Raw genomic sequence first — 18,207 nt, 5'->3', positions numbered from 1 at the left:
CGCTATGAAGTCGTGAGAGTTTAATTATTCAAATTGATTGATGTTGATCAGGGTGGCTTAACAATTTATTAAAGTATTGAACGTATGTGCTTTCCTTGCTGCAAATGGCAGATTTTGGAAAAGGTCATGCAGTTGGGATCGTGGGTGCACACGGTTGGACCGGAAGGTGGGGTTGGGAGCGGTGGACGTGGTGAGTGGTTGCAGCCAATGGTCCGGCGTTGTTTGCAGGCATGGAGGTTGGGGGCAATTGGGCAAACGGTCTGTGTGCGTCGCTTGTAGGCGGCATAAAGTTTGGGATGCGATCCGCACCACGTGTGTTGTGGGGTGCCTGTATTGTGCGGCTTGTGGCCATTGGCAGCCATTTCTCAAAAGACTACTGAGCATCAATATCAGTCACTCACAAGACTGTTTCCGTGCTGCATTGTTTGCCAGGGAGTTGGTGGGTGCGAGCGCTGGGATTTCAAGGGGGCTGGGGACCAACCAACACAAGTCACAGTGACGATAACAGTCGGGTGGGTGTAGTTGCAAACGTTGATTGGGGATCCATGTTGCCAATTGCCCCCTCTTGTTCCCAGCCGCTTGCTGACCCTGGTATTATTGGGATGGCAATTTTAACATACACTCCCTCTTGAGCCACGTTTACCTCAAGAGCGTGTTCCCTGGGCCAAACACAGCAAGACAAAATCATTTCTGATTCAAGTTAACATCTTTGTTTTGGTTTGGGAATGGGGGAAGCTTAGCTCGCTAACGGGGCCCTATACAGCCGGGGCATTCCATAGGGTGACAATGCTGGCGTTGAATGATTGGGGAATTTCGACCGCTTTTCAAAACGCAACCCATTCTAGCAATGCCAACATTATGGGGATGGTTTAGATACTAGCGATTAACATTCTGGGTATCTAATAAAGAAATGGAATGTAAAACTGCATCAATGTGTTCCAACGATTGTTGTTGCACATTTATTGTCAAAACGTATGGATTATGTGCAGAGGTCGGGAAGGGAACTTTCAAGCCTGTCTGTTCCCAGGTCACAGCTAGGAAGACGCGCGCAGAGCATCTGTAGCTTGTCAAGTCGGTAGGTCCTCTGGCAGCAAACACGTTTCTCCTAGTGGCAGCGCTTACATTAAGCACGATGGATGTTGTACTTCCCATACAAGGGAATGGCGTGCTGATTGTTGCTAGTTTAAATATCTGCATCCAGCTGTGGCACGCGGTTGCCATTAGACGGAAAAGAACACTGGGATGCCATAGGGTTAGACGCTGGCTCTTTACATAAGAAGGCATAATTTAAGAACATAAAGCCCACCGATTTCACAAAGACGCATGCAACATTTCAGGCCCCAACTACTCATTGTGGTAACAAAGTATGGTGTCAGTCAGCTTCCCTATGAATATCTGCAGAATAATAAACATAGCTTGTTGGAGTGAAAGTTTTCAGTACAGGCAGGTTAGATACAACCTAGGTTATCTTGGCCCACCCTCTACATAAAACAAAATAGAAGGGGTTGAGGGGGGTGGGAAGAAATAAATGTTTGACATGTTTGATGGCAACAGGGGAAGGGTGGGGGCCTTTGGAGAAAAGGAGGTTCCACCAGGTAATGAGCAAGGTCTGACGGCGCATCACTCAGTTGCGCACACAACTGAAAAACAGCCCACACAACTATTCTTTGGCACACACAGCCCAAAAAGAAATTTGAGGGAACATTGACAGACAGTACCGGCAACTTGACAATTCGCAGGTAGAGCAAAAATCTGCGTAATTCAGGGCAAGGACACAGCAGCAGGTATCCCTGCAGTAATTTATAGCTGTGTACCAGCTGTTCCATTAGGCAATGGTAGCTAGATTGAGTAGCCAAGTGTGCATAATTTTTGCACCAATCTCATTGCTTCATTTCGCGGGCTGTTTACCAAGTCAAAACATGCAGATCTCTCTCCATCGCCGGCTGCCAGCCCGCACTAGCAAAGACATCAAGTGCCAGGACACAAGTGTTACAGATTTTGTAGTGGGAACTATTCTGCCCAGTAAGTTCAGCAAAGGACAAATCGGGAGCTAAGTATAATGGGCAATGTTTGTTGATTACCAGAGCCAACAGGGAAGTAAGTCTTAATTCAAGGTGCAAGATCTCAATTGGGACACTGGGCCCAAGCCCCAGCATTTTTCGCCAGAATCTTCCCTCCAAAGGTTTCAACCATGTTAGATCCTCCATACAGTGTGCCTCCAGGCCATAGAACAGTGAGGTACTAAAGCATCACTAAAGAGTGTGACCCTTTTTCCCACTCTCATATGTATTTTGATATGGGTATTACCTCTGTTTCTCTGGTTATGGAGTCTAACCAACACCATCATCTTTTTCAATTGTGTCACACAGCACCCTCCGTGCAGTGACACAGGGAAGCCTTTCAGTGTTTCCCAAGGTTTAACTACCTTCTCTAGGATAAATGACTGTTTCCCTGAGTAAGTAAAGTGAAATTGACTTGACTAGTCTTTTAAATTCCTAGACCCAGCACACCCTATCTTACAATAGAGTGTTCAAGGGGTTACTTAGTATCCCCTGTGTCTAGATACTCATGTAGCAGTCAAATGCTACCCTTTCCTCTCAGAATGGCTTGTGGCAGGGGTTTTACAGCGAACTACCATGACATTTCCCAACCGCAAACTATTCGTAGCTCGCGTGAGCCATGTTTTTCAAGATGGCGTCTGGGCTCCCTTTGTTAAAATAGGTCACAGTCTTCTTTTTTCGCCATTATTTTGTGGAAAGGAGAGTTTTTCTCTGTGCACGAAACCAGGTTTGGTCTCTTTGTTCATTCGCCCTCCGGCGCCCAAGTGTCTGGGGTGGGCAGGAAGTAAGGGAGGTGCCCGAAACTCCCTGTGCTTGGTCTCCTAAGAGACCCAAATGCACTCTGTTGTGATTGGCTGGCTGACTGTCCGGCATGAACAGCCACCCTGCTGGGTGAGTGACAACTAGGCTGGAATGAATGGGAGAGAACTGAATAAAAGGTGAGTGTCTTGGCTTGGAAGGCAGAGTCGACCACTGAAATGAAGGAACCGAAGAAGAGCTGGAAGAAGACGACTGCTGCAACTCCTGGACCATTGGTTTTTGCCCGGTGAAGCCCTGCTGCAGGTCCGAATCGCCAAGTTCGAATCGACAGAGAAGCCCTGCAAGGACAACTTCTCCCTTTGAGTTGGTGGGACCAATCAACTCCAAATTAAGCCATCCGGATACCCATCTCGGAGCTGGTTGAATTTCCTCAGATTTGCTGCAGGAATTGAAGTATGCCAGTTGTGAGCTTTTTGACAAGTCCAAGTGCAGTTCAAGAGTCCCCTGACGTCCTCCCTCCCCACGACTGAGGCACAGGAACAGCAGGAATTGCCAGGAACAGAAGTCATCAGCTGCAGCTTTTTCATCATTGTAAAGTACTGTGAAACGAGACACGAGTACTTACCTCTCCTGGTGAAAGTGCTTGAAACCTTTGCAACTTGCAGGCCTAATCAGCTTGTGACCCAACATATGATTCTTCTTTTTACAAACTACTTCTGAGAACTTGTGCAGAGGCTTTACCGTTTACTTACCAGAACCGCTTTATCCTATCCAAGACTTTAGTCCAAAGACTTTGGCCTAGTCTATTGAATTGAATCTTCTGGTGAACTCAAAGTATTTGCACTGTCTAAGAATAATTGTAATCTTTCATGTTCTAATTAGCTTTGCCTTTTACTCCTCTTGAAAAGTATTCTGAAATAGTATTGAAGTATATTTGTGTGTTATATAATTGCCTCCTTATGAATGTTTTTTTATAATTTACAGATAAATAAATTAATAAGTATTTATCAAAGAAACCTTGAGTGTAAGTTTATTTGAACACCTGTGAATTTACACCTCTGTGTAACATCATTACTGCTCACATTCCCCTCCTGAGATAAGCCTGGCTGCTCAGCACTGCTACCAAAACTGTGCAGTGCAGACTTCTATCAAAGATTGGCTTGCTTACACCTGTAGTCCTAGTTGTGTATAGTGTTCCCAAAGGGTACTGCATTCAAACTCTGCCTAACAGGGATCATGGACGTTTTCATTAATATAGTTTGAGCATCATTTTCCCCAATTGCACTGATCTCTTCTGAGGGAATTTCGGAGTTAAATCCCACCAAGTAGTTTCCAAAACTTACTGGAGTCCCTATTATTCGCAATTTCAACCAAGTACTGCCACTGTGCAGTTCTGCCTGAAGGAAGCCAATCCTTCACCCACCTTCGATATCTATTTTTGGCTTTTAGTGCCAACAACGCTGCCGCCTGAACGATATGCAGGTTTCTGATCTTATTTAACTCACGTTTGAGGGATTTTATTTTACTCTCATCGTTCTATCAAATCGGTAATTCTTGTTGTTACAAATCATAGGATTGCTTTTATATACTTGTAAAGGTAGGGTGGTGTCTTTAATCTTTAAAACAACAGCATGGAGCCAATCTTCAATCTGTGAACAGAAAATTCTTCCTGCACTCTCAATGCTCCAGTGTGTCCAGCGGATTCTCCATCCTGCGTGATTTCTTTCCAGTTCCCCAACTGACCCCCGGCATAGGCCGTTGTTAGTCCCCACTATGTGTAGGGAAAGCATGGTGTGATCACTGAAATTTGTGTGAAAGATGTCCAGCTCTCAATATATAGGGTATTGCCGGCAAATTACAAAACACGAAATCCAGAGTGGATGACTTCTTCCCAACCGCAATTTCCTGCTATATCACCTTTAACTCTTCTGTTCATGAGGAAACAATCCCAATCATGCAAGGAGTCAACCCAGGAGTTAACTTTACGATTACCTTTAGCAACCAAGTTTGTAACCGACTTGCTTTCAATGAAATCTGATTATTTTTTTGCATGGAGGCAGTTACACCATGCATTCAAATCCCCTCCTATGTAAATTTGTGCAGAGACGTCCCGGTTTTGGATGTCACAGATGAGGTCAAGAACCTACAACATCCTCAGTGGCTACAAGCCCGGGAGGATTGTTAATGTGTGACATTAATACCTCCCACCTCGCTGTTTCGTCTCACACAAGCTGCCAAAACATAAGGACTATCAATTTTAGTCTGTATTTTTGGGGCTGTCAAATGATTTCGAACTCACACGACAAGGCCTCCATAGGTTAGCCTGTTCTAGGAATATCTAAAGACCATTGATAAGAAGTTCAGACATTAGCCACACTTCTTGGAGTAGAAAAATGTCATTCTTTATTAGATGGTCTTTGGACCCCCAGGCTCAATGAGATGGGAGAAGCCTCTTGTGTTCCAAGTACAGGTGACCATATCTCAGTTTCCAGCTTGTTGTCTCCATTTGTAACCAGCCAGTTCAGTATGCCCAAAATGTTGGCTTGCAAGGCAGAGTTGTTAGGCATATATCCAGGGTTATTAGTGGCGATTTTGTCTTTTAGAGATCTAATTTCTAACAGCTGAAACTGTTTGGGGATAGTCACCACCTCAATGACATCCAGCTCATAGCCTAACTTGGCGTATCGGCCGCTGTATGAACTAATCAATTGGGCGGTTTCATCAGTGCCACAATAGAATTTGCTGAATTGAAACTAAGGATCCTTGACTGGTTCAACGAAATCAAAGTCCTTAGTGTCCAAAATACTGAGCGGTAGCATTTTGCAATTTAAAGAGAGAAAATTGGCTCCATTAATGCGAGTATGTAGTTTGGTTTTACCAGGGGATTTTTTCTGAATACTGATGGTGAGAGGCAAGCTATTTGCTACTAACTCCAAAGTATTATCATAGATAATTTCATCATTTCCAGAGTCTATAGGTTGTGGCTGTATGCTGGGGCTGGAGCTAAGGGTTTGAACAGGTGTAAAATTATCCTGTGAGGCCGGCAGTAAACCCAGTGGACACGCGGTTTTCCGAACTTGGCTTGTAGTATCTTTCTTCGGGTTTTGTTTGTTGTCATTCAGCACCCAGCTAGTAAGTGTGCCGATTAATACAGTGGCATTCTTCTTTTTCCTGGTGATCTTTTTTGCTCCTTTAGTAAGGGGGGCCGTCTTAGAGGCCTCCTGTGAATTATCTCTCAGCTGAATTTGTGTGGGGTCTAGGTTGTTTGCCACCTTGCAATTTAATCATCTTCTTTTCCTCCGTTGTTTATGGGTCAGGTAAATAGTGGAGGATTCACTGGGAAGTTCAGCCACCTCCTCCCCCACGATCACAATGGAATCAGTGTTGACTGCTATGGAACAAGTTACTTACCTGTAACTGTTTCTCCAGCATGGGTCTGGCATGGGTTCACATGCTCATGAATATTCCCCGTCAGGCAGGGAATCCTCGGTAAAGAAAAAAGATCAGATCAGTTTCAGTTTCGTTTCTGAACTGTCTTTCTACTACTAACCAATCACTGGTCTCTGGGTCATACTGCCCTCAGCCAATGACTGCCCTCTACCTAAGCCCCTCTGGCAGCCATCTTCAGATTTGGTAGCACGTAAAGTGGCAGTAGGACCAAAAGAAGAGCCGCAGAGGGGTTGGAGGGAGGGTTCACATGTGAATCTATGCCAGACCCATGCTGGAGAACAGCAGTTACAGGTAAGTAACTTGCGCCTTCTCCAGCATGGGGTCTGGCACGGATTAACATGCTCATGATACACACATGCACAACCACGGGAGGTGGCAAAGCTCAACATTAAGCATCTCTTACCTCCTCACCAGGCTCACCTTCAAGCGAACAGGTTGCACAGCACTGCCTGGCCGACTCTGGACTACTCCCTGGAATCCCGGTCGACGCAGTAGAATCTCGTGAAGGTGCGTCTACCTCCACGTAGCAGCCCTGCAGATGTCCAGCAGGGGCACACCAGACAGGAACGCCGTAGTAGCAGCGACCGCTCTGGTCGAATGGGCTCTCGGACGGCCGGGCAACTGGTGACAGTGCATGATGCAGCCAGAGAGTCATCTGGAAATGGAAGTCTTCGAGAGGGCCTTCCCTTGGTTCACAGGTCCAAAGTTCACAAACAGCTGTGATGACTTCCGAAAACTCTTCGTGCCGTCCACGTAGAACTTCAGCGCTCTAGCCACATCCAGCGAGTGCAAAGTCCTCTCGGCCAGCAACGAAGGCGACGGGAAGACAATAGGTAACACCAAGGGCTCGTTGAGATGGAAGTCAGACGGCACCTTGGGCATGAAGGAGGGCTGCGTCCTCAGTACTACCCTCGCCTCGTGGAATATCAGATATGGAGGTTTACAGGAGAGGGCCCGGATCTCTCCCACTCGTCGTGCGGAGGTGATGGCCACAAGAAACGCTGTTTTCCACAATAGGAACTTCAACGGTGCCGAATGCATAGGCTCGAATGGTGGGCCCATGAGCCTGGTCAGCACCACGTTGAGCTCCCACGCCGGGGCCAGAGCCTTCACCGGCGGGAACGAGCCGAACAGTCCTTTCATGAACTCCTTCACCAGGAGGTGAGACCACAGCGACGACCGCCCCGGAGTTCTGGTGTAGCGGGAGATCGCCGCCAGATGGATCTTGATGGAGGCATGTGCCAGCGCCACCTTGGCCAGCGGCAGCAAGTACGGCAGCACTTGAGGGGCCGTAGTCCGTAGAGGGTTGATCTTCTGTGCAGAGTACCAGATAGAGAACCCCTTCCATTTATGCCCATAGCACTTAAGAGTCTAGGACGCCCTGGCCTTTGCAAGGACCGCCTTAAACTCCGCCGGCTATCGTAGCCTCCGAACTCTAGTGCTGCAGGAGCTAGGCCTGCAGGTTCAGCGATCCTGGGTCGTGATGTAGGATGGCGCCTCCTTCCTTGGCGAGAAGATCCGCGTCCATCGACAGTTTGACTGAGGGGGGGGGGTGGACGCTGACAAGTGCAGAAGATCCGGGAACCATATCTGCCTCGGCCACGCTGGTGCGACGAAGATCATCCTGCACCGGGACCGTCCGAGTTGACTGGAGTTGCTGAAGCAACAGTAACAGTGGGAACGTATACAGGAACAGGCCGTCCCAGGGGAAGCAGAATCCATCGCCCATGCTCCCCGGCTGGGGAAACCTGCTGGCGAATCTCCGGCACTTAGTGTTCGTCGCAAAGATATCTATCTGGGGATTGCCCCATCGTCGGAATAGCAGATCCACTTGATCCTGCCGTAGTTGGCACGAGCGCAAGCTCCCTGCTGAGTGAGTCAGCGACGGTGTTCTTTACTCCTGCCAGGTGGAAGGGTACCAGGAACATCCCGTGGGCAACGCCCCAGTGCCACAGATCCTGCGCTTCCTTGGATAGGGCTTGGGATCTGGGGCCCCCTTGCTTCCGGATGTAGAACATCACGGTGGTGTTGTCGGTGAAGACCCTCACTACCTTGCCCTTGAGGGACGGAGGAACGACCTGAGGGCCCAGAACACGGCTCGGAGCTCCAGGATGTTGATGTGTAGAGACCTCTCCTCCGGGAGCCAAAGGCCTCTTGCGTGGAGATCTCCGGTGTGCGCTCCCCATCCTGCCAGGGAGGCGTATGTCGTCACCGTTTCCTGATGTGTTGGGGTCTGGAAGTCCATACCCGCCGCAAGATGCTCACGGTTGCCCCACCACTGGATCGCTTGGCGGAACGTCTCATTGAGGGAGATCTTGTCTTCGAAACTGCCCGCTGCTTGCCTCCAACGGGCGTCGAGGAACTCCTGCAGTGGTCGCATCTGCAACCTGCATAGGCGCACAAGGTAGATGCACGATGACATCATGCCGAGTAGGGACTTGATGGACCTCATCCTGGCCATGTCCATGGTCAACAGCCGTTGTACCTTGCCCAGGATGGCCTTCGTTCTTTCCTCCGACGGTGAAGCCAATCGCGCCACTGTGTCGACTCTGGCTGCCAGGAACAGGGCGTCTTGCGTTGGTACCAAGTGGGATTTCGCGAAGTTGATCAAGAATCCCAGATCCGTGAGCAGTCCGACGGTCTTCGCCATGTGATCGACGGTGAGTTCTCTCGACTTTGCTTGGATGAGCCAATCGTCCAGGTAGGAGTATACGTGGGTCCCCTGCAGGCGCAGCCGCCCCGCCACCGGTGCCAGGCACTTGGTGAAGACCCTTGGCGCCCTTGGACTACGAATCGTAGGAACTTTCGATGTCCTTTGTGTATTGGGATGGGAAAGTAGGCATCCTCCAAGTCCAGCGACGATAAGAAGTCGCCCTCCTCCAGCTGTCCCAGCACGTGCTGAAGGGTGACCATCCGGAACTTGATGTATTTGTTGAGGCGGCAAAGGTCCAGGATGCCCCGGAGCTTCTTCGGGACGTGTTCTATCGCACCCATTTTCAGCACTTTCTTCTGCACTTATCAGATATACCTTTCTGACTAACTTTCACCTGCCACTTGCCGGCTGCACTACCATGGTTTAAAAGCCCTTATTTATTCTATTTAATATTTATTTATGTTTTCTCTCCTCTGCTTAGCACTTTCCACCCTCCTCCCCATTTTCCTTTCCCATGCACATGCACTTGCGCTTCCTTAAATGTCACTGGGCCTAGCAAGATCGCCGTTTTTTCTTCTTCTGTTTTTTCTCACCCTTGTCCCCCCCTCCCTTTTTGCCTGGTCGCACTCTGAAACACTTGTGTACGAGCGCAATATAAATAAAATATCATTTCATTTCAGTGCTCGTACATCCAGAAGTAGCTGTGGCACGTGGTTTTCCTTCCTGGCTACAGGTGGTAGACAAGGACACTTTCTTTGGAATTGCAGAGTGTGCCCGTGGGCCAGAGCACCCAGCACCAAACGGTCGGTGGAGATGGACTCCCACACGCTGACGAAATTCACCAACCGGCCTCCTACAGGGGTGCTTGGATGGGGGCCCGACGTCACGGCCGGTTCAATATAGCTTTGCCGAGGCCTTGCTGCGGCCTCTGTAGGCCTCCTGCGACGATGAGCGGGCCGCTTGGCGGTACGACACGGAACCGCCACCAAATCCTTTGGAAGCACCTTGAGACTTGCCTGCGGGGGTCCAAAAGGACGGCTGTCATTGATGGAGAGAACCCAAAGCCCGTGGCGTCTCAGTGTCTACCTTGATGGCCTGCAGTGACTCGTCTACTGCCTTGCTGAACAGGTTGTTCCAGTCGAAGGGCATGTCGAGTACCCTGGTCTGAATGTCCCGACGTAAGTCAGTGGCCTTGAGCCACCCACGCCGTCAGAGGCAAACGCTGTTGCCCATCTGGCGAAAACCGGTGTCGGTGATGTCCGTGGCCACAGTGATGGCGTGGTCCGACAACACCTCGCATTCCTGTAGAATTTCTAGGGCCTCCGCCCTCTTGTCTGGCAGGAAATCCAGGAGGGGAGCGATCTTGAACCACAGCTCCCGGGCGTTGCGTGCCACGATCGCGAGGGCGTTGGCCGCTTTGATGGTCATTGCCGTCGTCCCATGGCGTCCAGCTTCTTCCCCTCGCCATCCGGTGGGGAAGTGGAAGTTGATGCCGTCGCCCCTGCCGATTTCTTCTTGGCCTGGCGATCGTGGCGTGAAAGGAGCCAATTTTGTCGGGAGGGGAGGCCTGGGCAGGGAGTGATGGGAGATCTATCCCGTCACCACCGTAATCAGTACCCGTCTAATCCCTGGGTGGGGGGGGGGGGGAGGAGGTGAAGGCTGGAAAGGAGGGGGGAGGATGGATTCATATCCGCTTGTTCGGTGGGCTCCCCGGCGGTCCAGGTGCCGGTGGATCGTCCACTGGGGGGTAAGGGCAACCTTATCTCCATACACAGGGTCTGGATAGCCATCAATATCGGCTCCTGAGTTGTCCTGTGGCATAGGCATCGGTTGCGACGGGAGCAACGGCTGGGGCGTGGGATCCTCCGTCTCCTCCACGGCCCGCGTCTCCTTGTTGGCTCCACCGTTGCTCTCTATGTCTGCCTCGTTGGGATCCCTCCCGTAGGACCAGACTTCCTCGAACTTCTTGTCCGGGATCTTTTTGACGCCAGCCAGTTCATCTTCGGAGGTGGTATCTGTGTCCGTTATGGCTACCATGCCCACCCCCTTCTTTCACGTCCAGGAATTTTACGGGGGTCCTCGATAGGTTGAAAAGCTGATTCCTTCCGGGATGGCAGGGAAACTCTAGGCCCAGAAGTCGATTCCACTGGGGTAGCCTCCACAGGCTTCGCCAGGGCCGCCACGACTCCTTCAATCGAGGCCTTCGCCGGGTGAATCAGGGCCTTCAAGACCTTGGCCGCGTCTTGAGCCTTCACCTTAGGGGGAGGCTCACCGCCTCGCGCCCCCCTTGGCTTTCTCCGTTGGGATCGACCAGGGCTTCTCCCGAAGCTTACCCAGGTTCTCCGACTTCCTTTTCCCCCCGAGCCAGAGCGTTGGCTCGCAGTTGATGGCGTCGGGGAAATCGCGCCCTGCCTGGCAGCCGAGGAGCCAGAACCAACGGCACTCCCGGTGCACGCGGACTCGCAGTGCTTTGCCTTATGTTGGGCCCCCGACGCCTGAGCGCCCTCAAAGGTCTTAGAAGACCGCTCAGACTTCTTCTCACCTGCTGCTGGGCTCTTCCCTTCCAGCCAGTTAGTCGAGTCCGACGGTCCTTCAATGTCCGGGCGGACATGTTCTAAAAGAACGTGCAGTCCTCTTCCACACGGGACTTGACGTCGTGAAGGCAGTAGAGGCACCGGGAGTGCTCATCCTCAAAGACATTCTGCAATCCACATCCAGGGCAGTTCCTAAACAGCTTGGATCCAGGAGGCGTTGTGTCTCCTTTGTCCTGGGCCATGTCCACGTGGAGTAGACCTCAAAAATCTTCCGGAATCCTTCAAGAAGAGAAACTCAACGAAAATTCGCCCTTGAAGGACGTAGAAAAATTCCGAAATGGGTCCCCGTTGATCGGAAGAAGAATCGGTGGAGCTTGAGGGTCGAATGACCGAAAAATAAGCGAAAACTCTTAGGAAAAAGGCAAAACGCAGTAAAAGCTCGAGAGCTATAGCACACGGACTCCCAACACTTGAACGTTCAGTAAAAATCTGAAGACGGCTGCCAGAGGAGGGGCTTAGGTACAGGGCAGTCATTGGCTGGGGGCAGTATGACCCAGAGACCAGGGATTGGTTAGTAGTAGGAAGACAACTCAGAAACTAAAACTGATTTTTTATTTACCGAGGATTCCCAGCCTAACGGGGAATATTCATGAGCATGTGAATCCATGCCAGACCCCTTGCTGGAGAAACTTATTTCCCTGCCACAGGCATGAAGATTATCCTGATTTTCAGATGCATAAGGTGTTGCTGCAGCAATCAATGCATTTAGGGCCCGGTCATCCTCATAATCAGGGGTACTAAGGCTGGTCAAGAGCGTAACCTCCTCCAAAATCTTACCACACAGCTTCAAGAGCACCTTCATGGCTAAATTGACCTCCACCCCCTTTATATGTTCTCGTTGCTCCCCAATTCCTAATAACTGGGAGTTGTAGGTCATTGGGTTTGAGAGAGTCCCAAGAGAGTAGCACAGGGCCAGCAAGGTGTGATTATTGTCCATGGCCGAAAAAGAGAGGTCAGACTGAGTAGAATTAGTAGTTCCACTGGGTGGTTCATCATTGATTGGTAGCTGAGTGGGTACTGTCGGCAGCATAGGAGGTAGATTATATTTTGGATCTAAAGAAAAGTAGGAATCGATGGCGACGGATAACTTCTCTGTTAAGATTACCTCTAGGAGAGCTAGTTGCATTTACTCTCGAGCCATTTGCTTTGGATCCTTGAGCTCGGTTTCGCACCCCCGAGCATGTTGGGTTCTTAAAGATTTGGCGCGCTTTTCTTCTGTTTGTAGTTGTTGCATCTCAAACCCATTTTCCCAGGCATGTTCAAGCTAGAATCGAATGAAATACGGAAGATCCAAAAAACTAGTAGCTATTTGGACACTCCCACCAGCACAGATCAGTAGATGCGGACCAATATCTCACCCCGGTCAGTTAAAAGAGCTGCACTCAGAAGGAATCACGCAATAGAATACAAAATGTTTGTAGCAATCTAGGTGAGATAGTGAAGCAAGGGTAGCCAGGCAGTCCCGACACTTTGTTTACAGTACCTGAACGGTTACAATAAAATCACTGAAGGTAAATTGCGCAGGCTGCGCCAGACGTCTCTCAGTTCTCCTTGAGAGGCATACTTGCGGAACGCTCTCCTCTAAGAATATAATAGTCAAGGACTTACTTGGAAATCATTCACTGAATCAGTACCGCCTCCTGCTTTCGCGCCGTAAATATTCCAAGAAGGGTAGTTGGAAACCGCAACTTCGAGATAGATGTTTCAATCAGAGTTTCCCAGCTCGCCAGCGCTCCAGAGTAGACTGCGGCGACTGCAGTACAACTCAACCACAACTCAAAATTACAATGAGAACAGCAGAAAAAGAAAAGTTCTTAACAAACCCTCTCCCAATTCAGCCACCTTAGGGGAGACCAAGGGAGGCTACCCGGCCAGAACACGACCTATCAAGGCTAGGCAAGTAAGAGGTATGGCCAGGACGTTATGCTCGTACAATCCTATGGAAGTGAGGTCTGGGGGCAAAACAGGTATGTTTATTCACCCCCCGTACTCAGATTCACTCCGGGATAACCATAGGAGTACTCATTTTCGGGGCCTTCTGGATTTGTGCCTTGGTTTTGTTGAAGAAAGTCCAGGGGCCTTGTGTGCAGCGGTCACTTTAGACGTTGGGTTTTTGGGTCTGGCTAGATTGCGGTCCTCGGCTCTGATGGATCGCTTCTGCACTCTGAACAGCCGGACAATCAGGACACAACTATTAGACCACCACTCTAGGGAGGACCTCATAGGTCTACCCGAATGTGATGGAGGTGGCGAACAGCGATGACCACTTGAAAATGGATGAAGACAGCCCTCGTGGTGGAGAGCTGAAACTTAAGTGCTTCTTGTTCCAGAAGTAGAGGATTAGAGCTCCCAGGCTCAATTCGAGAAGCGCCCATTAGAGAGAAGTAGCCCAGGAGGACTGCAGGACTCAGAGCTTCCAGGAGCTGGATCTTCGAGCATAGGTCGGGACTGGTTGTTCCCTCCGGTCCAAGGGTGGAACACCCAATAAAGGTCTTCAGGAGACATGCAGAGAGGTAGGCTTCAGCAGCTTAGTGATCAAAATGCTGCTGGCTAGCTTCTGAAGATAAGGTTGAGGCCTTCAATGGGCTGTTCTCCTTTGTAGGGGTCTTGGTTCCAATGATCTGTTGAACAGCTACAGGAGCTCCCCTTTTATGCCGGATCCGGGCCAGAGTTACCCCCAGCCCACCAATGTGAAGGATCAGCATCATTAAAACGTGGCAGGGGATGTCCAATCCTGGACAGCCTCTGGTCACTGCAACTGCCTGGCAACAGATACACTTGACATTGATGTGGACTGGATCCAGACAGACCTAACCCCTACATCTGGCCACGCATGCAGACCACCACTTTACCTGGGAAAGCTGGAACATTTTCGGGAAAGGCCTTACAATATATGGAAAATCTGGCCCTGGCAGGGCGGGATGAAGGTCAAACTACAAGCTGGCAAAAGACAAGCGAACTCTTGTGGCATGGTCAGTTTACAGTATGGGGTACACTAAATGGTGTTATGTGGTAAAATGCAAAAGTGCACAAGACTAAAACAGAAAACAGTAGAAAGTATCCGCTGCCGCCAGCCCATCCTGGACAGATCATGCAATTATTCACAAAGTTGAGGATTTAACACTGTCTGCAATGGCATCAATTGAAGGATATTCTCCGGATACACTTAATTTTGAGAGTTTAAGAGCCCCTTTGGTGACATTTTGTGTTAACTGCACAGAGAGCTCAATCCCTTGCATAGGAGTCCATTTAGACTAGAGTTCTTGGTCCTCTATGTTTTACTTCTGTTTCAAATCCCTAAAATTTGGCTCAGTCATCTATTTTCAACTGAATCGGTGGACCTTCCAATCTCAAATGGCATAAACATTACAACACTTTTCCTTTCTAGTTTCTTAATGCGTAGGCTTGGAACACTAACACCATGCAACTGGGATTCCCTGGTAGACACAGGTTAAAGTGAGTGTTAATCTCTGCAGGAACCGATGGCTACACCCAGAGTAGAACTTAAATTGGAGTCTTGTCCATGAGCCAAAACGTATAAAAACACAAGCATAAAATTAACAACATTTTGAAAAGAATTCTCACATGAACTAGCCGATAGGTTTTAAAAAAAATACAAAGTAATGTTTCTCTTTTGATGTCCGATAAGTCTCACAATTTAGGAAGTCACCCTAGAAGTTGTTCTCTCACTCTAACCTAATCAATGGTGGAAAAAAGCCTGACTGATGCATTAGTCAGAGTGTTAGGCTTGATTACATATTAACATGCTTAGTGACACTTTTCTTTAGTACTGCAATAATTCAATTGTGATATATTTTGTTTTTATTTAAAAATTGCATATGACAGTCTAAAGACGGCCACATCAGGAGTTGTGCGGTATCCGGGTGCTAATTGCGCCAGGATACTGCCCAAAGCAATTAGCGTTACCGCTACTCAGTCCAGCGCAATTTGGGCCTGATCACGAGTAGTAGTAAGGCGCTAAATCCCCCATTTCCCATTGGATCCAATGGGGATGGGTGGCGCAATTACTGCCGGCAGTAGTGGCGCCGAAAATGCCCACACTGCCAGCGCATTCACCTGCAGCTCAGAGCTGGAGGTAAAAGCATCCAGGTAAGGCCATACTCAGGATTGGACGGAGCAGCAAATGCGGCGGTAATGGCGTTACTGCTGCACCCAACTCCTGATTGGAAAATGGTTACTCTACTTTGCACGACCAGGCAATCACAAGTTTCTCTTATAAAACTCAACTTACTTTGAGGAGTCAAACACAGTGGCCATGGCTTTATTGATGGCACTGGAGCCATTTAAACATTTGTTTCTTACACTCGAGATTTCAAAGTTGAATCCAACGACCAAGTACAATGAAAATAAGCAACATACTGCTTAGTGACAAAATAATTAGATAAGAGTTTACCTGCGCCTCCAATGGCATCCCCCAAATCAAAGTCTGCATCTAAAATATTAATGAAAAAATAGTCAGCATACAACCGAGAACATAATCTCCAAGGAAAACGCTTTCAAATAAACAAGATGCTGCCTACATGATGCATTGCTTATGTTCTCCATTGCCCTTCCCTTGGACCGTATGGGGGACGTGTCCCACGTATGACATAACCATAAAGTGTGATTGGTGGAAGAATTTGAATTCATCTGAAAACACAGGCGGTGCTCTGGGAAACCTACCACAGCACAGGTCTTAGTCTGCTGGCACCATTGCAGAAGAGAGCCAACTATATGCAAAACAGTCTGGTACTGAACGCATTGGAAGCGTCCCCACCCACACTGCGAAGCCATGTTCCCTCAGCATGGAAACACAAGCAATTGCAGTTATGTTTCAGCCTTGCTGGGCCACAGTGAAGTGGAGCTCTGTTCCCTATGGTGCAGCAAGTAAGGGAACCACCTCTCGCTATAGCGCATCCAATGTGTCCAACAAGTGGTGCATCATCACACGTGAGGTCTTTGAGAGCTTGACACATTGAGTCAACACGATGCACTACCTCCTCCTATCCGTTGACTAGAGCATGCACACTATACAATAAGGGAGATACATGATGTGCGCTTGGTCACCCCACTGCAGGAAATTCTGAAAATGTGCAAGTCAGTCAATTTCTGTTATCATTTATGGGTCAGCAGTCTGGGCTGTGACAGAGTCCAACACAAGAAAATGCCCTTCTACACTCAAGTCTTTGTTTACCAGTCTCCCCCACTTACTGTATCCACAATGAACTGGGGCAATGCACATAAAGGAAGCAATCAAATTAGAGTCTTTCAATTCTATTGGGCCGCAGTTTGAAGGAATGAGGGGTTGCTCCTCGCCAGAGTTCTCCAAGAGCCCTTACTAAAAAAAGATGTTAAAAATAAAAAAGGGAATTGCTGCATGCATTGGTTCTTGCGACCACAATCATTCCAGAAAACCAGAAAATGCAAACAGTTAATAGCATCCAAACAAAGGAGAGAGAAAAGGAGAAAGAGGAAGAAAGAAAGAGAAAGGGGGGGGGGAGGGAGAAAAGGAGAGGAACAAATACAAAAAACTAGCAGTGTCCCTTAATTTATCATACGTGACTAAATTGGGTATTGTTGCAAAAGATTTTTTTAATGATTTCCCCCGTAGACCTGTATGGAATTCCTCAACGTTGCACTCTTCACCTTACTGTAAGGTGCAGTAGGGATACGTTGCATCCCTTTAACTTCGTTTTGGGTAACTGTGTGGTTACTTGTATGATGTGTCCAAGACGGGCAGGTGGCAGTGCATATCTTTCTCTCGTTTCCTTCTATTCTCGCATGCACTTACATTTTACTGCTTACTATCTTTTAGAGAACCAAGTGCTCTAAACTGACTCTGCCACAAAATGTGTTTTTCGCCTGTTAGGGAAATGCTCAAAAATGTGTTAATTCCCTCCACCTTAGAGACCCTCAGCAACTTTGCTGGATTTTGAGGACTTGATTTTTATTAACCTGGAGAGAGCGAGACCCTTTCTCCCATTCTCTCATGTATTTTAAATGTGATTTTATACACAGTTTCTTTTGGGTTATGGAGTCTAACCAACTCCATAGGCATCATCTTTTACAATTGTGTCACAAAGCCCCTTCAGTGCAGTGCCACAGGGAAGTCTTCCAGATTTCCCATGGTTTAAATACCTTCTCTAGGATAAACTTTCACAGAGCAGTAAAGTGAAATTGACTTTACTTAGCATTATACTTGCTAGACCCAGCACACCCTATCTTACAATAGAGTGCTGGACGGGTTACTTAGTATACGCTGTCTCTAAATGCTCATGTAACATTTTTTATGTTACACTTTCCTCATTGAAATGGCTGGTGGCAGTGGTTTCGTTTTGAACTACCAAGGTTTGCATTTACCGTGACCTTCCGCGGACCCGGTAACGTTAACCGCGGGAGCCATCTTTTTCAAAATGGCGTCCAGCCATCTTTGCTAAAATGGTGCCTGGTCTTTTTTCGCCAGGTTTTTGTGGAAAGGTCCTTCTGGAGTTTTTCACAGCACGCCAAGCCAGGTTTGGTCTCTTTGTTCACTTTGCCTTTGGCAGGGTTTCTGAGCGAAACCCGCCTCAGGCTCCAGAGTGTCTTGGGTAGGCAGGAAGTGAGGGAGGTGTCCGAAACTCCCAGTGCTTAGTATCCTAGGAGACCCAAATGCACTCTGTGGCGATTGGCTGGCTGACTGTCCGGCAAGGAC

General features: G+C 48.6%; 1 protein-coding gene across 7 annotated transcripts in view; it reads right to left on the bottom strand.

Moving 5' to 3' along the window:
• LOC138526371 (CD99 antigen-like) overlaps nucleotides 1–18,207 on the bottom strand; it is a 383,615-nt gene that overhangs the window by 230,704 nt on the left and 134,704 nt on the right. For all 7 annotated transcript variants that reach the window (XM_069637030.1, XM_069637033.1, XM_069637035.1 and 4 more), the window contains one exon: nucleotides 15,931–15,969. In XM_069637030.1, the coding sequence (XP_069493131.1) occupies nucleotides 15,931–15,969 (39 nt within the window). The remainder of the gene's footprint in view (nucleotides 1–15,930; nucleotides 15,970–18,207) is intronic.

Source organism: Ambystoma mexicanum, chromosome 7p, assembly GCF_040938575.1.
Source record: "Ambystoma mexicanum isolate Mex_15411 chromosome 7p, UKY_AmexF1_1, whole genome shotgun sequence".
NCBI classification, from domain to species: domain Eukaryota; kingdom Metazoa; phylum Chordata; class Amphibia; order Caudata; family Ambystomatidae; genus Ambystoma; species Ambystoma mexicanum.
The sequence above is the reverse complement of the archived record's forward strand: the minus strand, read 5'-3'. Positions and strand labels throughout refer to the sequence as shown.